Source organism: Sinohyriopsis cumingii, chromosome 4, assembly GCF_028554795.1.
Source record: "Sinohyriopsis cumingii isolate HCF-2022 chromosome 4, ASM2855479v2, whole genome shotgun sequence".
NCBI classification, from domain to species: Eukaryota; Metazoa; Mollusca; class Bivalvia; order Unionida; family Unionidae; genus Sinohyriopsis; species Sinohyriopsis cumingii.
The window spans coordinates 118773849-118797767 of record NC_142964.1 but is presented as its reverse complement, the minus strand read 5'-3'; the positions used below and the strand labels follow the sequence as shown (position 1 = coordinate 118797767).

Sequence of the window (23919 nt, the reverse complement as noted above, 5' to 3'; positions counted from 1 at the left end):
CCAACCCATATGCCCATGGTGAGGGATTTAGGGTGGAGTGTGTGTGCCCTGGAGCAACTGCTGCATTTATTCCACCTTTAATCCAGCTTTGATTGTCCCAGTTTTTTCCTACAATTGCTTGAAGAAACAAATGGCAGATGTACAAATATCTTTTAGTAAATTATGTACATTATGGTCACACAAATAGCTTTCTGCAGATCATGTACAAAGCCATGCGAATGGTCTTTCTCAGTTAAAGTAGTACCAGCCTTTTTTGTGAAATATATTCTATGATGTCCTATTACAGCATTGTTCCTATTACCATGGCATTTTAGCATTACCAAGGACTGCTTTATCATGCATTACATCTGAATGACCTGTATGAAATCATACCTTCAAGAAGTTTTCATAGCCTGCTGTCATCAAGTTTATCAACTGGAAGAAATACTGTATTGATAATAAAATAATATGTACACATTTAAATAAATGATCAAATCCCATTCAGATTTCATTCATAAATTCATGCCAAGCAGAATGTCACCAGTTTATCTGCTTTGCAGTTGAAACTAGGGTTGTGAACCACAAAAAATTTAGTTCTATGGTATTTCTGAAGGTTCTTCAATATGTACAATGGTCCACAATTATATTAGGGATCAATAATTCAGTGTTCTGGTGTTGGGTCTGACATCTTTTTGTTCAATTTCTGGCTGTCAATTGCTGAAAAATATATTGCTTTGATTTATAGCAAAATCACATTATTATATCCATTATATTATTTGGAATTTATTATCTTGAGATAATAGCAAAGAGAATGTATCTGTTCAGAAAACTGCACACACACACATGAAAATTAACTGACCAGTACCTGATAGTAGATGAACTTAATATTTACTTACATAAAAAAATGTCCAGATGGATTTCAGATGGGTCTTTTAAATGTTTTCTGCCTAAACCATAACTGCCTATATTAAGGAAGCTTAGGCGAATTTCAAGAAAATTCAGGTGGATTCAGGGCCGAAGTTTAGGCAAAATATGCAAATTAGTTGTCCAAAGATTCCGCTTAAATAAAAGAAATCTGTCCAAGTTATCTGCCTGAAATAAAAACCTACCTGAAATCTGGTAAGAAATTTTCCAGGCAGACTTAAGGTGGATATCAGATGGGTTTTTAAGCGTTTTCTGCTTAACCATAAACTTAAAGAAGCTTACGCAAATTTCAAGTAGACTTTAGGTGGATTTCTGACAGAATTTAAGGAGAAATATGCAAATTAGAATCCTAGTTCATACATTTTTTTATGTGTTTTTTTCCAATAAAGTAAATATATGCCATGGAATGTACATACAAAATTAACCATTACTACTTGATCCCTTAAACAATAAATAATTTAAAAGTAAACAAAATTTAATGATCCATGTTTAAAACAGTAAATATTACCTGTTTTATTGCATTTATTCATTGATCAATTTATTAAATAATTGGATTAAAAGTTTTATATATCAATCACTTGAATACTTTGCATTACTTGAATGACTTAATCATTTCTGTTAAAACATTCTGTTTGTGTTCTTGAAAAAGTGAAAAAAACTACTAAAAACTCAAACAAAAAACTTTTTGTTAATTTTTTATTTTGTAACATCTGTATAAACAAAATTGCCCACAAAGGACACTTTCAAAATACAGGTTAGACTTGTATGTGTTTGTTTTGGAGGTGTAGTGGCTTGGACTTCTGACAAAAAAAAAAGGGTACATGCTATAATCATACAATGGGGTCAGGTCGGTCATTGTGTCACATCCCTTGGCAGGACACATGACTCGTTTGCCCCAGCATCTAATAAGCTAGTTGTGTTGCCATTCTGTAACAACACCAAACCAAACCACTGTTTATTTATTTATTTATTTATTTTCAGATGGCCAAGCAGATTACACAGCAGACATTTGATGATGTTGTTTTGGAGAACATCAAAGAGTTTGAGATGTCAGTGGAAGATGCTATAGAAGATGCTGTACAGCAGTTTGAGGCACAGGTTGTTATCATGAACTAACATGCAATATCTTTTTGATTTTCCTCTTTAAAAGAATTTGATTATACATTTACTGGACTTCAGAAATAACATTTACAGTTGTCACACTGCAAGTTGTAAGTACATGTCTTTGATTTAATTTGACATATCACCATAAATTGTGGAAATCATTGAAAGTTTTTTTTCTCCAGCATATTTAAAGAAAAGATGTTTGATGTCTGTTTCCATTGTTGTAGCATAATTTAATACAAATGATGTGCTTTGTCATACAGATGTTTCAAGAAGCATTTATGTTGTAATTTTGAAGAAATATCAGATTTTATCACTAGGTAGCAAATATGCTGTTAATTTGAATGACTTGAGCTCATTACTGGGGTTATGTAAATAATATATATGTAAAAAAATTGCACCTGGATTTTTTATGATGGAAATTTGTATTTTCTTGGCCCAACAATTCAGACTAAAATTAATGTCTGCACTTCCAATTGTTACTTGGTGAGGATAACTGGACCATTATTGTGCCTGAGACTTGCACATAGATAAGTAGAACATTACAGGGTGGGGGTGTCATTTCAGGGTGTAGTGCTGATCATGCAGTGGGGTAGGGGTTGAGGATATGCAGCTAATCTGCAGAATTTTATTCTTGCCTAAATGCTGTATTAAACTGCAAAATACTCAGTAACATTGTGCATCCATCCAGAACTCAGTACCGCAGTACCATTGTAATAAAATGGCATGCAGCATCCACCCAGAACCTGTAGCATTGTGTTGAAATGGGCATGCCAGATCTACCCAGAACCCAGTAGTATTGTGTTGAAATGGGCATGCAGTATCCACCCAGAACCTGTAGCATTGTGTTGAAATGGGCATGCAGGATCCACCTAGAACCCAGTAACATTGTCTTGAAATGGGCATGCCAGATCTACCCAGAACCCAGTAGCATTGTGTTGAAATGGGCATGCAGTATCCACCCAGAACCCAGTTGCATTGTGTTGAAATGGGCATGCAGGGATCCACCCAGAACCCAGTATCATTGTGTTGAAATGGGCATGCAGGATCCACCCAGAACCCAGTAACATTGTGTTGAAATGGGCATGCAGCATCCACCCAGAACCCAGTATCATTGTGTTGAAATGGGCATGCAGGATCCACCCAGAACCCAGTATCACTGTGTTGAAATGGGCATGTAGGATCCACCCAGAACCCAGTATCATTGTGTTGAAATGGGCATGCAGGATCCACCCAGAACCCAGTATCATTGTGTTGAAATGGGCATGCAGGATCCACCCAGAACCCAGTATCATTGTGTTGAAATGGGCGTGTTGGATCTACCCAGAACCCAGTATTATTGTGTTGAAATGGGCATGCAGGATCCACCCAGAACCCAGTAACATTGTGTTGAAATGGGCATGCAGGATCCACCCAGAACCCAGTATCATTGTGTTGAAATGGGCATGCAGGATCCACCCAGAACCCAGTATCATTGTGTTGAAATGGGCATGCAGCATCCACCCAGAACCCAGTATCATTGTGTTGAAATGGGCATGCAGTATCCACCCAGAACCCAGTATCATTGTGTTGAAATGGGCATGCAGCATCTACCCAGAACCCAGTATCATTGTGTTGAAATGGGCATGCAGGATCCACCCGGAACCCAGTATCATTGTATCGAAATGGGCATGCAGGATCCACCCAGAACCCAGTACCATTGTGTTGAAATGGGCATGCAGCATCCACTCAGAACCCAGTATCATTGTGTTGAAATGGGCATGCAGCATCCACCCAGAACCCAGTATCATTGTGTTGAAATGGGCATGCAGGATCCACCCAGAACCCAGTATCATTGTGTTGAAATGGGCATGCAGGATCCACCCAGAACCCAGTATCATTGTGTTGAAATGGGCATGCCAGATCCACCCAAAACCTGTAGCATTGTGTTGAAATGGGCATGCCAGATCTACCCAGAATCCAGTAGTATTGTGTTGAAATGGGCATGCAGCATCCACCCAGAACCCAGTATCATTGTGTTGAAATGGGCATGCAGTATCCACCCAGAACCTGTAGCATTGTGTTGAAATGGGCATGCCAGATCTACCCAGAACCCAGTAGCATTGTGTTGAAATGGGCATGCCAGATCTACCCAGAACCCAGTAGTATTGTGTTGAAATGGGCATGCAGGATTCACCCAGAACCCAGTATCATTGTGTTGAAATGGGCATGCAGGATTCACCCAGAACCCAGTATCATTGTGTTGAAATGGGCATGCAGCATCCACCCAGAACCCAGTATCATTGTGTTGAAATGGGCATGCAGGATCCACCCAGAACCCAGTATCATTGTGTTGAAATGGGCATGCAGCATCCACCCAGAACCCAGTATCATTGTGTTGAAATGGGCATGCAGGATTCACCCAGAACCCAGTATCATTGTGTTGAAATGGGCATGCAGGATCCACCCAGAACCCAGTATCATTGTGTTGAAATGGGCATGCAGGATCCACCCAGAACCCAGTTACATTGTGTTGAAATGGGCATGTAGGATTCACCCAGAACCCAGTATCATTGTGTTGAAATGGGCATGCAGGATCCACCCAGAACCCAGTAACATTGTGTTGAAATGGGCATGCAGGATCCACCCAGAACCCAGGATCATTGTGTTGAAATGGGCATGCAGCATCCACCCAGAACCCAGTATCATTGTGTTGAAATGGGCATGCAGCATCCACCCAGAACCCAGTATCATTGTGTTGAAATGGGCATGCAGTATCCACCCAGAACCTGTAGCATTGTGTTGAAATGGGCATGCCAGATCTACCCAGAACCCAGTAGCATTGTGTTGAAATGGGCATGCCAGATCTACCCAGAACCCAATAGTATTGTGTTGAAATGGGCATGCAGGATTCACCCAGAACTCAGTATCATTGTGTTGAAATGGGCATGCAGGATTCACCCAGAACCCAGTATCATTGTGTTGAAATGGGCATGCAGGATCCACCCAGAACCCAGTATCATTGTGTTGAAATGGGCAGGCAGCATCCACCCAGAACCCAGTATCATTGTGTTGAAATGGGCATGCAGGATTCACCCAGAACCCAGTATCATTGTGTTGAAATGGGCATGCAGGATCCACCCAGAACCCAGTATCATTGTGTTGAAATGGGCATGCAGGATCCACCCAGAACCCAGTTACATTGTGTTGAAATGGGCATGTAGGATTCACCCAGAACCCAGTATCATTGTGTTGAAATGGGCATGCAGGATCCACCCAGAACCCAGTATCATTGTGTTGAAATGGGCATGCAGCATCCACCCAGAACCCAGTATCACTGTGTTGAAATGGGCATGCAGGATCCACCCAGAACCCAGTATCATTGTGTTGAAATGGGCATGCAGCATCCACCCAGAACCCAGTATTATTGTGTTGAAATGGGCATGCAGCATCCACCCAGAACCCAGTATCATTGTGTTGAAATGGGCATGCAGCATCCACCCAGAACCCAGTATCATTGTGTTGTAATGGGCATGCAGGGTCCACCCAGAACCCAGTATCATTGTGTTGAAATGGGCATGCAGGATTCACCCAGAACCCAGTATCATTGTGTTGAAATGGGCATGCAGGATCCACCCAGAACCCAGTAACATTGTGCTGAAATGGGCATGCAGCATCCACCCAGAACCCAGTATCATTGTGTTGAAATGGGCATGCAGGATCCACCCAGAACCCAGTATCATTGTGTTGAAATGGGCATGCAGGATCCACCCAGAACCCAGTATCATTGTGTTGAAATGGGCATGCAGGATTCACCCAGAACCCAGTATCATTGTGTTGAAATGGGCATGCAGGATCTACCCAGAACCCAGTATTATTGTGTTGAAATGGGCATGCAGGATCCACCCAGAACCCAGTAACATTGTGTTGAAATGGGCATGCAGGATTCACCCAGAACCCAGTATCATTGTGTTGAAATGGGCATGCAGGATTCACCCAGAACCCAGTATCGTTGTGTTGAAATGGGCATGCAGGATCCACCCAGAACCCAGTATCATTGTGTTGAAATGGGCATGCAGGATCCACCCAGAACCCAGGATCATTGTGTTGAAATGGGCATGCAGCATCCACCCAGAACCCAGTATCATTGTGTTGAAATGGGCATGCAGGATCCACCCAGAACCCAGTATCATTGTGTTGAAATAGGCATGCAGCATCCACCCAGAACCCAGTATCATTGTGTTGAAATGGGCATGCAGTATCCACCCAGAACCCAGTAGTATTGTGTTGAAATGGGCATGTTGGATCTACCCAGAACCCAGTATGTAATATTGTGTTGAAATGGGCATGCAGGATCCACCCAGAACCCAGTATCATTGTGTTGAAATGGGTATGCAGCATCCACCCAGAACCCAGTATCATTGTGTTGAAATGGGCATGCAGGATCCACCCAGAACCCAGTATCATTGTGTTGAAATGGGCATGCAGTATCCACCCAGAACCCAGTTGCATTGTGTTGAAATGGGCATGCAGGATCCACCCAGAACCCAATAGCATTGTGTTGAAATGGGCATTCCAGATCCACCCAGAACCTGGAGCATTGTAATGAAACAGGCATGATGCATCTACCCTGAACCTGGTAGCATTATGATCAAATGGGCATGTAGCATCCACCTGTTACTTTGTTTCATTACAATAAATTGGACATGCAGCATGTACTTCAGAATGCAGTAGCATTGTAATCAGGTGTGCATGCAACATTAGCCTTAATTTTGTTTGCATTTTTGTAAGATGGGCATGAAAGATCCACCCAGAACCCAATAGCATTTTATGAGAAAGGCATGTAGCATCCACCCAGAACCCAATAGCCTTTTATGAGAAAGGCATGTAGCATCCACCCAGAACCGAATAGCACTGTAATGAAATGGGCATGCAACATTTAATTCAGAATCCAATACTACTGTATTGAGATGGACATGATGATGAAGCAACCATATGGAAGATGTGTAGCATCCACATCGGGACTCGACAACATCCTAACGAGAATGGCATGCAGCATCCATCGTTAACTCATTAGAATTTCATGCACCCAGAACCCAGTAATATTCATTATCAGAATGGCATGCAGCATCCATCGTTAACTCATTAGAATTGCATGCACCCAGAACCCAGTAATATTCATTATCAGAATGGCATGCAGCATCCAACCAGAGTCCAGTAGCATTGTAATGAGATATGCATGCAGCATCCACCTTGGAACCCAACAGCATTGTAATAAGATGGTCATGCAGCATCCACCTCAGGACTAAGTAGCATTGTAATGAGATATGTATGCAGCATTTGCCGAGATCTCAATAACATTATAATGAGATAGGCATGAAGCATCCATCTCAGAACCCAGTAGCACCGCAGTGAACTAGGTATGCAAGATCCATCCAAAATTCAATAGCATTACAATGAATTGGACATGCAAAATTCATCCAGAATTCAATAGAATTAAGAGGGCTTGCAAGATCCATGCAGAATCCAATAGCATTACAGTAAACCAGACATGAAAGATTCATCCAGACTGCAAGAGCATTACAATAAACTGGACATGCAATATTCATCCAGAATCCAATAGGATTGTAATGAGATGGGCATGTGAAACTATCAGTATAGCACATAATTTTGTGGACTTAATCTGGCAGTTTTATACAAAAGATTGGTTTTAATATTGGTGATTGTTATTGTTGTAATTGCAAGAGTAGTATTTATATTAGCTAGGACAACAGCAGTATTTTCTATCCAAGGTAATCATGGTCCTTCTAGCATGTGCTGCAATTATCATGTGCTATATAACACCCTGTTGAGATAAGGTCAGAATGGTTTTGGTACATGTACCATTCTGTGGGCAAAATCAAAATGAATCATTTGGATTATGTCGTTTAATTGACATGTCAGTCTGTTCCATTAACATATATAACAGTACAGTTGTATTAAATTAATATAAAAAAATTGGGAATAAAAAACTAAAAAACAATGCACTCAGTCCTTTCTATTGTGAACTTGATCAGTTACTTTGTGTTCACAGCTGCCATTCAAAGCTCATGGCATAAGCAGGCCATTTGATATATTACCAATTCACAAAAAGTCTTTATTCCCTGTATCAAGGTCAGCATTTATTTATTATTAGCCTTATGTTTTTTCCACTGTTGCAGGGATATTGGTATTCTGTCTGTCTATGATCCCATCTAAGCCACAGCATGGAAATTCTTGAAGCTTTATAATTATGTTGCTTGTGGGATAACCAAATGCAAGTGAGGTATCATCCTTAGCCCTCACTTCTTGCATCCCAGGAAGGGGTCAAAGGTCAGATATACAAATATTATAACTATAATGACATATTTCCAATAATTTCTGACCAGACTTGATATATGTAGTTATTGCAGGAAGAAGCATTATATATGATGGATTTTGCATTATGATCCCTGGACCATTCTAATAATGTGGTGTGGGGGGTGAGTACCACATTTTCTGCATGTTTTTGGACATAAAAAAAATAAGTCCTTTTTTCTCTGTCTGAAAATGTATCAAAATAATGTTTTTGCCTGGTAGTTTTATCTGCTGACGTGTTTCTTTGTTCTACAGTTATAAAACAAAAAAGAGAGAGACTAATAGTGCTTTTGGAAAGTGGAAGAATGGTGTGCATATCAATGGAAATAGCCTCATCATAATTATATGGATGATTCAAATAGCCTTGACAAGTTATATGTATAATTCAAATAGCCTTGACAAGTTATATGTATAAGTCAAATAGCCTTGACAAGTTATAAGTATAATTCAAATAGCCTTAACAAGTTATATATACAATTCAAATAGCCTTGACAAGTTATATGGATGATTCAAATAGCCTTGACAAGTTATATGTATCATTCAAATAGCCTTGACAAGTTATATAGATGATTAAAATAGCCTTGACAAGTTATATGTATAATTCAAATAGCCTTGACAAGTTATATGTATAATTCAAATAGCCTTGACAAGTTATATGTATAATTCAAATAGCCTTGACAAGTTATATGTATAATTTAAATAGCCTTGTCAAGTTATAGTATGACTCAACTTATCCAAAATGGTGAGAACTGCTTTTCACTATTCATGAGCTAGCTGACACTGACACAGCCAGTAATGTGAAGATAGACCAGTTAAATCATGCAATCTTCTCACTTTGGAAAAAAAATTTTATTTAAATATTAAAACAGTATTTTACTAATCACTTGTACGATTACTCATATTATCCTTTTCTTAAAGTGAAAATATCCAGGAAGATGACCTGAGGGTAAATCTTTCTTTTCCCTCCTTATTTACATTTAGATCACTAATCACTTGTTTTTGATTTTTCTTCAGATGCTTTTCTGATCATATGATTACATTCAGTACCTGGCAGATCTGGTTCTTCCATGTTTTTCCTAGTCATAATACATTAGGACTACATCTAATACTTGGCATATCCAGTCATTCCATGCTTTCCCTGGTTATAATACATTAGGACTACATCTAATACCAGGCATATTCATTCATTCCATGCTTTTCCTGGTCATAATACAGTAGGACTACATCTAATACCTGGCATATTCAGTCACTGCATGCTTTTCCTGGTTTTAATACATTAGGAGTGCATCCAACATCTGACAGATCCAGTTTTTCCTTGCTAGTCCTTTCATGAGGTGGAACACAAAGCTCCAGACTGTTTTCTCTTCAGTCTCAGATCTAAAACTTGAAGCTTTTTCCCAGAATTGGAGCAGTTTCAAAGCATGCTAATTTCTCAACCTCTCTCATTCCCAGAGTCTTCTGAAAAGCAACAGACTTAGAATGCCATCTACTCATGATGGCTCCCCTTCAAGTGGGAAAATAACGGATCAGATATCTATTGAACTTGGCAGCAGAGATTCTTAGGAACATCCTGCCTTCTTCCCATTTGTTTCAACAACTGAGAATGCAGTTTTTTCCATGCGATCTTAGAGTTGTTGAAAATGTATACCTACCTCATATATACAGCAAGTCCTCAAAAGAAACAATTCTGAGAATGAGCAGCAATCATAGATGCTCCTGCAAGAAGTACCACCGCTTTGAACATTTATTATAGGAAATGGAGAGTTTTCTTTCTGGATATGATCCGAAACACATCTCTTCCTTAAAAGTCACAGGACAACAAATAGCATACATCTTCCTATGAACCTCCAAGGAAACAAAATTAGTTTCAGTTACAATTTATTGCTACCATTCCATGAAATGGATGATAAAGACCAAAACAAAGAGCTCTCCAAGAGCTCTTGTGAACTTTAGAACTGGTCTGGACCAAAGGCTTTGGCCCTTCATCTGAAATTTAATCTTCTTTGGGGTCCGAAATGATTGAATAAAACACCCATTAAACCACTGCCTTGAGTCTTCATTGTTAACCTCTAACACAAAACCTGCATCCTAGTCTTTGTAGCTACAGCAGGCAGAATCAGTCAGGGCCTTGTTGGTCAACCTGAACTATTCTGCAGTTCATTCTTGATGGTTCGGTTTCAATCTTGACTGCCCTTCATTGCCGAGAACAGGTTCTTGCTCACGTGGAATCAGTTCCTTACCTTGAAAATGCTGTTTTCTTGGACCCGTTGTCCCAGGGGCATCTATAGAATCCACTGAGAGATCTGAAATGGTACCCAAAGCAAGGATTGGACATTTGCCACCATCATTGGATTTGAACACCTCTGCTCCATAACAGACACTATGCAGGCAATGAGAAGGAGGTCAAAGTTGATACTTTCTAGCTTTTTCTTTTGATACCTTGCATCCTAAAGACCATGTGGGACATATGATTGCAGCACAAAGGGCTGCCTTCCCAGGATGTTTAACATCTTTCTGGTAATGTGGGTTACACAAGTTTCACTGGATCTATGATAGTGACAGTTCTTTAAACTGCATCCAAGCCTAAACCATGTGCTAACCACAATGTTTATCTCACTTGGCTTAAGACTGATTCATATATTTTTGAAGACCAATACAGTACCTTGGTCTCTTGCTCATTCTTCTAGCATATTATGATCAGGATGTGCATTTGAAGAAGAAACCAGATTTTATAGTACAAGGTGGTTGTTTCATAATAGTTACCCAATCATAATACAGGCACATGCTCACAAACCATCCTTGCATTTACATCCCTGGTTCATCATTTTCAGTAGTATCTGACAGTTGATGGGCTTTGGAGCCAGTCCAGGGCCTGCATGGCCTTGTAAAATCCTTGAATTCTTTGAAAATGTCTTAGAATTTAAAAAAAAGTGAGTTTTGATTTTCCAAGTGCTGTCATTTTTAAAATGAAACTAACTGAATTAGTTAAAAAAAACCTTTAAATTTTATCAATACTATAAAAACCATCCTGATCAAATGTAATTTAGAAAGAAAAGAGCCTCTTTTTTTTTTTTTTTTAAAGACGTAATGTGATCGAATTGAGTTGGTGAAATAGTACAGTATTGGTGATATGACTGGAAAATTGTTAAATCTACATTAAAAATCCAAATCACACACACACACACACACACACTCACAACACACACACTATTGGTAATTGGTAGGTATGGTAACAGCTTGTGTCCATTTGCATTGATGGCACTATAAATTGACTGACAGTGCCAAATGGCTGACCTAGCTCACACTTGACCAACATTATCATGAAAGAAACATATTTTACTCTAAAATTTTGTTTTCACAGGGTATTGACTTGAGTTTAATAGTATGTGACCCAGGCCTTTATGGAGGAGATGAAGGGACAGCCGTGCATCCTGTTGTTCGAGCCATTGAGAATCTAGCCAAAGCAATGGACAGTGGTCAGACTGATCAGGCAGAAGAATTTTTGCAAACAATCCAGGCTGAGTGTGATGTGGATCTGGCAAGGAGATGTTTAGCAGGAAAACATCATGCCTACCCTGTTTTAATAAAAGCTTTGCACAACTTCAAATCCAACACTTCTCATTTAAAAGGGACTCTATCAGCTCTGTGTTCATTATCAAATGGACAACCTGATGTCTTGGATAGTGATGGAGTCACATTGTTGATTCAGTTTCTGAATGAATGCAAGGATGAAGATGTAATAGAACTGACTGTGAGATTGATACGTCTGACATGTATTAAACATGAGCAGAATAGACAAAGCTATGTGAAAGCTGGTCTTGTTCAGGCATTAATTGAAACTTTAGATATTCACAAGAAATCAGCAAAAATTGTTAAAGAAGTTTCTTTTGCATTGAGAGTTTTGACATTTGATGATGATGTTAGAGTTCCATTTGGTCAGGCACACGAAAATGCCAAGATGATTGTATTGGAAGGACATGCCTTGAAAGCTTTACTGGAGATCTGTAAAGGTTTGTATATAATCTTGTAATATATCTGGCTTTGCTTCAAAATTTGGAAAATAATTTTATATGACTTTTGTACCAATTTTGGGGCTACTAAGAAATAAAGTCAGAAGTTCACTGGATATTTGTCAGTTTTGGCCACAGATATCCATGAACATGGTGAAATTGGTGTACAATACTATGAATTGGTCAAACTTGCTGTATTCAGTTTTTAAATAAATGAATTCATATTACATCATCATTGTAAGCTATGGGGGAAAGCTTAGAGCAATGGCTAGTCATAAAAGACTATTACAAAGGCAATAAATGTTAGCCTCACTGTCATCTTTATTGTCTCACTGGTCTTTTTGTTAAATTTTTTATAAAAGTAGCTGTAGCTTTTATTTGGGCCTTATTAAATGATACGTGCATGGAAGTCAGTCTTCAGAATGGCCCAGGTCATGAACAGAGCTGCTCAACGTACTTTAGCCAATACTGTCTTTGCAGCTGCAAGTTTACGATTGGCTGAACAAGATGCACTGCTTTCCACCTCCATCTTCCTTAAGGATCATCATAATGCCAAGATGTGATCTCTACCCTTATCCGCTAATCTACTTTTTAACAGCCAGATCCACAAAGTATGCAAACAAGACACAAAGGCAACGCTTTCTCCTGCCCCATAATTGCAACACTGATACAAGGCTGTTTTGTAAAACCAACAAAAGGAACCAAGGGACACGACTTGAACACAAACTTCTGTGAAGTTGTCCTACCATGGTTCCTCAGGTTGAAAACCATGGTTCTCATGAGCCAAAGTGGACAAAAGACAGAGAAGTAGCGATTGTTAACGTCAAAGTTTTTTAACATGACCGCCTCCATCTCTCCAGAAAATGACATCGTTTCCACTCCACACCATCCTTCCAAAGATCCCGGTAGGAATAAGGCTTCAATTCTTTGATGCTAAATGGGACAAGTTTTTGCCGTGATGATCATTGGACCTGACAATTGGTTTCCAAGAGACCCTGCATCACTTTCAGAATTCTTCCCCTTCTGTCCAGAGTTTCATTAGCTACAAACATTTCAACATACCCATTCAAAGCCACCACTTTTGCAGCAAGAAATAAAGAACCTTTTTCAGAAAAAGAAATAGAAATTGTTCAAAATATAAACCCCTGGGATTTTTTTCCAGACTTTTCTTGGTCCCAAAGGCAAACGGCACTCAGTGCCCTGTTATTGACTTGAGCACCCTCAATCAATTCATTTACACTCTTTGGTTCTTGATGGAAACACCATAGTGCATTTGGATTTCCGTTTTAAGAGGGAGACTTCACAATCAGCTCAGACTCATCTGGTGAACCGTGTTATGCCATATGTCTTACCATCTCTAAGGCAGCAATATAAAGTTACCTGGCTGACTCTCTGCAAAAACATCATGTGAGGTATATATTAGAACAGAATATTATAACCCTTATTACACTGCTTACAATCTGGGTTTCCTTGTCAACAAGGACAAATCTGACCTAGTACCATCTCAACCAATTTGTTCATCTAGGTATGGAATTCAACACACAGGTAAACAGTATGTCTCCCACATGAACAGGCATTGATAATAAGAACATTCCTTCGTCTTCTAGGCTTACTCAACACGGCAGTGGACCTCAGCACCTTGGGTCGCCTTTATATCCATCCATTACAAATGATTCCTTGATCCCAATAGAGGCCAAAGTTTGCCCACTGGACCAACCTCGCCCCATTTGCACAAATATGATGTACCATCTGCAAACTTGGAGTGACTTAACTTGGCTCACAGCTGGTATACTGCTAGTACAACCACAAGAGATCACAGTCTGTGGATGCAAGTACAAAAGGCTGGAGGGGGGAAGCACACCTACTACCATCTTTTCGGGAAGCCAGTGGAGTGTGGTTTCCACAGGACTGGCATCTTTATATCAATATCCTTGAGATGAAGGCCATTTTGAAAGCCATTCATTGATGGCAGGAACTTTTTATCGGAATGGGAGTCCTCAGTCTATCCAGCAACTCTGTGGTGGTGACTTACCTCAAATGGCTAGGCAGAATCAAGTTAACAGTCCTTTGCATACTGTTGTGGGACTTACTAAATTGGGGTCATCAACAACAAATCCACATCCAAGTTCATCCTATTCTGGATGTCTAAAAGTAAGATTCTTTGTCCCAGGACAGTCAGCTTATACAGACAGAATGGTCTCAACTCCAATATGCACCTGATGGAATCAACCATTTGTGAATGTGTTTTTGACAAGGTGGAATAGCAGGCTCCCATCCTTTGTCTCCCGAGTCAGGGATCCCAAAGCCTGGGCTGTTGAGGCACTATCTATGGATTGGACTGGCTTGTGTTGTGTTTAGGCTCTCATTAACAGTAAAATGAAAAAAGTGAAGACAACAAGCTTTGTAAAATTTAACAAATAATTTATTTCCCTAGAAAAACAAGGTAAAAATAGGAAAACAACTTAAAGTTTTAAGAATCAGATCCAAAAATAATCCAAGAGTAATCCACAAATTAAAAATTAGAAGTCCTAGCAATAAAATGTTCTAATGAATTTGAGTTCGAGTCCCAAAGAAAATCCAAAATGGAATGTGTTGATGTATACTGTAATCAGTATGGTACTGATGTGTCAACAGTTCTTTGTTGAACCAGAGAAAATAATATTCCAGTTTTGAATTCTAAATAAAATTTCTATAAATGTCTTTGTCCAAGAATTAATTCCGAGCACAAGTATTTTCAGGAAAAATACTCTCTTAGAATCCAAATAATTTGAAGAAAAATTAAAATTAAACTCCATCTGGTCACAACAGAAAAAACACCTTGACGTCTAAGTGTTTTAAAAGCCCAACTAAAATTATTTCTTAATACATCACTATTAAATCTGACCACTGCACAATTCCAGAATTTCGAAGTAGAGGCTATTCACATGTAAAAAGTCAAGTACACCCAGTACAGCCTCAATTCCATCCTAAAATTCCACACTAGGAATGAATGAAATTTTTTTTTTAAAGTTGTTTACTTCAACTATTACAAATTCTTAATTAAGGTCAGGAATTAGGTCAACATTAAGATACAAAGTTCTAATAGTATTCAAAAAACTGAACTGAATTTCTGGAAAATATCAAATCCAGTAAATAAAATTACAATAGCATGCAATGGGATAAAAAAAAATATTTAAAAAATTTGAAACTAACAAACAAATAATTTAATTAAATCAAATATACATAACACTCCCCCCCCCATAATGAAAAAGATTTCTTTTTACGATAGATTAATTATAGGTTTAAAAACATAAACATAACAAGAACAGTTATGACTTATACACAGTGTACATGAAATAATACATTTCTATTCATGGGAAAATGCATCTGCTATTAAATTATCTTTTCCCTTGATGTGCCTGATGTCAATATTATATTCCTGTAACAACAAACTCAACCTTAGTATTCTTTTATTTTTATTTTTTCATCTTGCCAATGAAAGTAATGAAAGTAAGGGGGTTGTGATCACACAATAATCTAAGAATGAACTGAACTAATGTAAACTTCAAAATGTTGTAATGCCATTGTCAAAGCCAAACATTCCTTCTCAATTGTTGAGTAATTTCTTTGGTGCCTATTTCATTTCTTAGAAAAATAGCACACTGCATAATCAACATCATTTTTGTCTTCTTGAATCAATACTGCTCCAACCCCAACATCACTTGCATCAACAAACAATTTAAATGATTGGTTGAAATTTGGAGCTGTAAGAGCTGGCACGCTTTTAATTTATGGCTTTTAACTTATCAAAAGCCTCCTGACATTTTTCAGTCATACTCAATAAATTTGTCAGGGGTTCACCAGTTATAGAAGAATTGGAACAAAATTTCCGATGGTATCCAGCTTTACCAAAAAATCGCATCAGTTGCTTTTTACTAACAGGCACAGGGAATTCAGAGAGAGCTTTGACCCTAGCATCTATAGGTTTAACTTGTCCATGTCCCACAATATGTCCTAGAAAAGTCACACTAGCATGGCAGAACTCACTTTTGGATAAATTAATTGTCAAACTTGCACCAGTGAGTCTGTCAAAGAATTTCCACATTGTTGCTAAATGTTCTTTCAAAGTGTCATAGTAGATGGTGACATCATGAATGTAAGCATCACAGTTATCTAGACATGGGGTGATCGTATTCATTAGACGTTGTAAACTACTTGGTGACCCTTTTTTTCCCAAATGGCATCACTTTATATTGATAAAGTCCATCTGGAGTCATGAATGCCAAAATTCCCTTAGCACTTTCGGTAAGTGAAATTTGCCAAATTCCTTTCATCAAGTCAAATTTGGTGATATGCTTGGCATTTCTGATCTTATCAATACAGTCCTCGATTTTTGGTAATGGAAACAAATCTGTTTTTGTCACACTGTTCACCTTCGTATAAACAGTGCACATATGGAAAGTATACATGCAGACATGATTTTTCTCTGTTTAATAATGGAATTCCACTTTTCTCCTGACTTGAATAAGATTTTTCTTGATATAGTCCATTTTTTATATCATCTTCGATCTGGTTTTCTAAAAATGGTCTGTCTGCTCCCATTCCTCAGTAACCCTTGTAAATAATTTGTTCCATATATTAATTAGCACATGACTCTTGTAAAGAGTATTCTGATTGGTCAAAGGTTATAATTCATCCAGTGAATCTTCGTGTAATGGAAACTGATGTTGTTCAGAGAGTAACCATGACACAAAAAGTTTACTTAAAGGTTTAAAAATCATATGGAAATGGGAATGGCTGGAGCGAAAAGTTGATGGAAATGTAGTTTGTCAGTTTATAATAAAATTGAACGCTAGAGGACTGGCATTTTGTGACCTCTGCAATAAAGATCTGAATTACGGTAATCATGGATGGAAGAGTACAGAAATATTGAAGCTCAGAAGGCATCTGGAAAAAGTGCAGTTAATTACTAAAAGAAGAAAGATTTCTTGTCACCAATGTAAGCACCAGCTTGAAAGGAAAAAGACTGTCATTGAGAAGGGAAAAAAAATGATTGCACATTGAGCCAAAAAAGTCAGTGGTGACAAAAAGGAAAGCAAAAGAAATCTTTGCCAAAGCTGCAAAAAAGTCTTGACTGGCTAATCAACAAGTTGTGTCCTTTGGAGAAAAAGATACGTGAATGTATGGGATTATTTGTATATAGTTGATGTACTAGGGTGTTTATTTTACAGATTTGTTATGAAAAGAGAGAAGTATAATATGTTTACAGCAAAAATTGAGAAATTATTGTGGCTTAATTACGATGTGAACACTGACATGCACATGAAATGACTTCATTATCAATAGTATTGGAGAACAAATTCATGTGACTATAAATATTGTGAAATTATTGAAGTTATGTTGAACATTTTATTAGCTTTTCAAATGATTATTTTGGTTTATTTTATATGATCGTAAGTTGCACCAGGAGCAGTTTTTTATGAGTGTAAAATGCGTTTTTGGCTTGGGGCCATCAGCCCACTGGACACCTGGTACGGGGCCACAGCCCCTTAAGACCTCATTGGAGGAGGACCCCCAAACCCCCCAATAATTTTTTCAGCTTTTTTTCATTGAAGATCAAAATCATGTCCATACATGGTGAACTCCAATCACTTTTACTGGTCTCTATGAAATCATTCTCCAGCAAATACTGAATTTCTATTTTCAAGTATTCCTGTTTGAAAGGGTTCATCCTGTATGGGTGTTGTTTCACAGGTTTGTTATTTACAATTTCCAATTCAAGGAAAATTTTGTTCTTGTAGGAACATCTGGAAATAAATGCTTATATTCAAATAATAACTGTTTAAGTTCATTTCTTTCTTGCTGTTGCAAATGTGAAAGTTTCTTGTCCAGATCATTCATAATTTCTGAATTCTAAAGATTTGTCACTCCAATATCAGTAGAATCTGATGATATTCCTTCACTTAAATCTTCATTTTTTTTGTTTAGCGTCCACTTCTCCCTGATGAGCTCTCACTTCTACCTGTTCTGTCCAAAAGGAGAAGTCATTTCTCCCTAAAATTCAAGTCTAGCTTGACTCATGCAATACAGGAAAGATATAATTGACTTGAAGTGAGAGAAATTACATGATCTTCCAGAAAATGTTTTTTCACAGGTTTTTAAATGTAGCATGTAAAATTATTTTAATGACATAATTTGCTGTTGTATCCCATGTAATTATTCTTATTTTAGGGCACATGTATTGTAGAGCTTTGTGCAGTAAATTCCACAGCATTCCTAACCATGTTTTGGTATAAAATATTTCAGAGTACACGGAAGATAAAGGTATACAAGGGGAGCTATTCTCCACACTGGGTAAACTGGTTGTAAGAGACGAGTTCTGCAAAGAAGTTATGGATCTTGGGGGCCTGGATCTCATCTTAACGTCATTCCAGCAAAACATAAAGGACAAGGTAGGTAAGAAGGGAGTGCTGCAAAGGAAAAAGAAGTTACAATAAAATAAGAGGATAGTTTTTGGAATTAAAATCAGACTTTATTTGTTTTTCATCACTAGCACAGCAAATTTGATTGATTAATTGATCATTTCAAGGTCACAGGTGTTCGTTCAGAATTGTATTAGTTTAGAATTGTATTTAATGTGGAGGAAACTGGCTTCTTTAGTGTAGAGACATGGAGACATTCAATACTATGCACAGAATTCACTATTTCTTGTGGTTATGTTTTTTTTTAATGGATTTTTTTGTGGCTGCTACAATGCTTAAGTTAAAGTCACATTGAACTTTGTTGTGGACACCAATGTTGTTTTTCACTAAACCATGAAATACGCTGTGGACACCAATGTCGTTTTTCACTAAACCATGAAATACACTGTGGATACCAATGTTGTTTTTCACTAAACCATGAAATACGCTGTGGACACCAATGTTGTTTTTCACTAAACCATGAAATACACTGTGGACACCAATGTTGTTTTTCACTAAACCATGAAATACGCTGTGGACACCAATGTTGTTTTTCACTAAACCATGAAATACACTGTGGACTCCAGTGTTGTTTTTCACTAAACCATGAAATATGCTGTGGACACCAATGTTGTTTTTCACTAAACCATGAAATACACTGTGGACACCAATGTTGTTTTTCACTAAACCATGAAATACACTGTGGAGACTAGTGTATTTTTCACTAAACCTTGAAATTGTTAGCCTGGAAAATAAATGTTTTATATAATAATATTGAGTAATATCTCTTACAGGACAAAGTTTTATATTTCATTTAAGTTTTAAGGTCTTAGGTTACTTGAGACATAGAATCATTAACACTTGTATTAACTATGAAAGGCACCCTGTATAGCATCATCTTTACACATTCTCTTTGTACTTCAGCAGTCCAGTATTCAGTACCTATATACAGTTTGCTCAGGAGTTAGAGATTGTCGAAACTCCCTCCAGGTTGTCATGTTATCAGGCCAGTTTTTGTATGTAAAATAAAATTATTTTGTACATTGTTGGAATGATGTCATGGAGAAACAAGTCATACACAGTTGGTTTTGTGCCACCTTTTGTCATAGAACTAGGAATGACTTTATGCATGGGCTCAAACTCCTTCTGCAGATGTACCAATCTTATCCCTTTAATAAAAATCTCTCCAAGCCATCACTTGAAAAGTTGAGAAATATTTTTAAACTATATAAAATTTAAACTTGTATACAAGTTGTATTATTCACTACATTGTATGAATCATGCATGTGCTGATTGATAAATGTTAATATTTTTATTATATTTTGAATGAAAATTATGAACTTTGTTGATGCCTTTCAGGGCATTGTGCGTCAAGCTCTGTTTGTACTGAAAGCACTTGCTGGGAATGACGATATCAAGGATGCTATAGTAAAAGCAGGAGGGATGGAGCTTATTTTGTTTGCCCTTGTGCAGCATCAATCTCATTCATCAATAGCAGAGATAGGATGTGCAGCAATAGCAATGCTGACCCTGAGAAAGCCAGATCACTGTGTAAGAGTTATGGAGAACTCTGGCCATGAGGTCATCCTGCAGGCAATGAAAATACACATAGATAAAGAAGGAGTTCTGGTAATTTTAGCTCGGTTAGTCATACACCAGAAGAGTTTATGGCATGGTCTTTCGTCCCTTTTCCATCCATTGTCTGATGTTCCTCTGTCATGTAGTACAAGTTTGCTATTGCTACTCCTTATAACATATGTGGAAGATTACCATGAAGCCTTGCATGCACATTCATCCCATGATCTGGTTGATTCTAAATCAAAATTGTGCTGCTCAGACAGACAATATGGCCACCACAGGAGCTAGATTAAAAATATCTTGTTATTGCTACTTCTCCCAAATGGATGGTGATATCTTCGGGATTTCACTAAAAGTCTTCTTGCGATGTTTAGTTAGTACTGAATGAAATGGTGCTGAACTAACATCCAATATGGCCACCACAGCAGCCATCTTGAAAATCTTGTTATTGTTACACCTCCTGAATGGAAAGTCATATGTCATGGAGTTTTCACCAGAAGACTTTTCTTATTTATTATTGGTCCTTAATAAAATTGGTGCCAATCAGATGTCTAATATGTCAACCACAGTGGCCATCTTGAAAATCCTGTTCGCACTACTCTTGAGTTGATGGTCATATCAATATGGGATTTTCACTAAACAACTTCTGATAATATTTAGTTGCTCCTAAATGAGAACAGTACTGATCTGACATCCAGTATGGTTACAGTTGCAGTCATTTTCAAAATTCTGTTATTACTACTTCTCCTGAATGGAAATCCATATTGTCACCAGAAGAGGTCTTATGTTGTCTGGTTGGTTCCAAATGAAAATGATACCAGTCTTATGTCTAATATAGCCACTAAAGTGGTCATCTTGAAAATGCTGTTGTTTCTACAGCTTCTGAATGGATAGTCATATGAGCATGGGGTTGGCACTAAAATACTTTGTATAATGTCAAGACTTCTTATTATGTCTGATTGGTCCTAAATGGTGCTGTCCAATTTGGCAGTCACAGTAACCATCCTAAATGTCTTATCATTGCCACTCCTCCTAAGCAGAAAGTCATATTGACATGTTTTCACAAGAAGACTTGTTATGATGTCTACTTGGTCTTAAATGAAAATGGTACCACTTGTGGCTGCCATTTTGATAATCTTATTATTGCTACTTCTTCAGAATTGATGGTTTCATCAACATGGTCATTATATTAAAAGACTTTTTATGATATCTAGTTGATCCTGAATTAAAATGGTGCTTCTCAGATATCCAGTTTGGCCACCACAATGGCCACCTTGAAAATTGTGTTTACATGCAAATGAATGAATGATCATATCAGCATGGGGTTTTCACTGAATTACTTTTTTATGGTGTCTAGTTGGTTGTAATTCAAATGGTGCCAATCTGACCTACAATATGGCCACATTGGTCATCTGAACAGTCTTAAAACCATTTCTCCTAGATGACTGGTCATATCGACATTCTGCTTTCACCAGAAGACTTATAATGTCTCGCTCATGTTAAAGGCACTCATCTAATACCCAATATGGCCACCATGTCAGCCATTTTGAAAATCTTGTTAGTGTTACTCCTCCAAAACAGATATATGAGAATGGCATTTTCACCTGAAGACTTCTTAGTGTCTTGTTAGTCATAAATTAAAATGGTACTGATCTGACAGCCAAATATGGCCACCATTCAGGCCATCTTGAAAATCTTGTTAGTGTTACTACTAGGAAAGTCATTTTCAGACGCGGTTTTCATCAGAAGAGTTCCTGAGGTGTCTTTTTGGTGGTAAATGAAAATGATGCAGATGGATCCTCAATATGGCTATCATGGTGACTGTCCTAAAAATATTTTCTCTACTTCTCCCAAACAGACATTATATCAACATGAGGTTTTCACCAACAGATTTCTTATGATTCAGAGTTGGTCCTAAACAAAAGTGGTGCCATTCATGTATCAAATATGACTGCCACTTCAATTGTCATGAAAATCTTGCTAATGCAACTTCATTCTGAATGGATGGTTATACTAACATGGAGTTTTGACCAAAAGACTTCTAATGATGTCTGCTTGGTTATAAATGAAAATGGTGCCAATCTGAAATCCAATATGGCCACTGCAGCAGCTAATATGAAACTCTTCTTATATATGAAGAATATGCGAAATGGTTTTCACACTTCGCAGGTAAATGGAAGAAATGGTCTTACTTTGAATATGTGGAAATTCTTTTCCCCCAGTAGAATGTCAGTCCCTTAGAGGGACCTTTTGTTGTTAAATATATTTTTAATATTTGAAATTTACTGTTGTATTGTGATGCATTTAACTGTTCATAAGGCCATATAGATATAAGAACATCCAACCTCAAGTCTTAAAAAAATAATGTACATGCTACATTATGTAAACAGGGATAATATGCCCAGCAAATAAAAATAAAAGAGCTAAGTTTAAGAAACCGAGTTCATATTGTTCATTTGTTGAAGTTCTATATTGTTATTTTGACAAAGGGATGTATTATCAGTTTATTTGTATTAGGGCACCTGCGCTAAGTGCGGTAGAGCTTATGCTACACCGCTGTTATAATATGTTAGGATTATTTTATACCTTGTATGTTTTTTAAAGCAAGTAAATGTGCAGAGAGTTTTGCTGTCTTCATAAGGAACCATGTCTTGCCTTATTACATATCAGTAGTCTTCAGAAAGAACGTACTAATATTGTTGTTTTTTCTTCAGAAACAAGGCTGCATGGCCCTGAGAAACATTGTTGCTAGAGCAACAGAATACTGTGCTCCTATCTTGGAATCAGGGGCTGAATCTGTCATCAACCAAGCACGAAAATACAAGTCATGTGACGATGAAGCTAAAGCAGCCCTTAGGGATCTTGGTTGTCATGTCGAGCTAAAAGAACTCTGGACGGGAGAAAAGGGCTCACTTGTTCAATGATTGTAGCTTGTTCTAGCAGTATCCATTTGTAACAGATATGTTGTTCTATGTGTTTGTATGATAATTGTTGGCTGTTTCATGGGTTAATATGCACTTCATGCACATAATACAAGTATTTCAAGGTTATTTTGATCTGCTCACGTCCTTGACTGTCTAGTTGTCACAGTTTAGCACAGACCATTAGACAAAAGATAAAAGTTTCTTGACTACCTTACATGCATATGTGAAAAAAACTCTGGTTGAATTTTCCTACTATTTAATTTATCAGATTTGTTTCAAGTCTTTGCCCCCTTGACCAAGGCAAATGAAATTTGGATGACATGTTTACATGCATGTATGTAAAGGACATTATGAGGTTTGTGTGACGTTAAAATAAATGTTGCAAGTTATATTAAAAAATTTCACTTTTTTGGATTTGAAAATTCAGTTAGAAAAAGTTCTTATGAACATAATTGCAGAAAAAAATGTTTTGTATAATGATAGATATGAAATCAGTAAATGCATTCACTTAGATATGTAAATGGCCTTATTGCAATGTAATGTCATTTAAATGATTTTTAAAATGAAACACTATGGATTCTTGGAGCAGAAATGTTGTTAATGTTG

At 37.6% G+C, this 23919-nt stretch overlaps 1 protein-coding gene across 5 annotated transcripts in view; it reads left to right on the top strand.

The window, feature by feature from the left end:
• The window catches only part of LOC149801982 (armadillo repeat-containing protein 6-like), a 28026-nt gene extending 4116 nt beyond the window's left edge, over positions 1 to 23910 (top strand). For 4 of the 5 annotated variants that reach the window (XM_089956382.1, XM_089956379.1, XM_089956383.1 and 1 more), the window contains exons 2-6: positions 1885 to 2001; positions 11723 to 12371; positions 18657 to 18802; positions 20171 to 20440; positions 23104 to 23910. In XM_089956382.1, the coding sequence (XP_089812508.1) occupies positions 1885 to 2001; positions 11723 to 12371; positions 18657 to 18802; positions 20171 to 20440; positions 23104 to 23313 (1392 nt within the window). In that variant the 3' untranslated portion in view covers positions 23314 to 23910. Of the gene's footprint in view, positions 1 to 1884; positions 2002 to 8203; positions 8338 to 11722; positions 12372 to 18656; positions 18803 to 20170; positions 20441 to 23103 lie in introns of those variants that run through there. The other variant, XM_089956384.1, reaches the window with a different exon arrangement.
• The last annotated feature ends 9 nt before the right edge of the window (positions 23911 to 23919 follow it).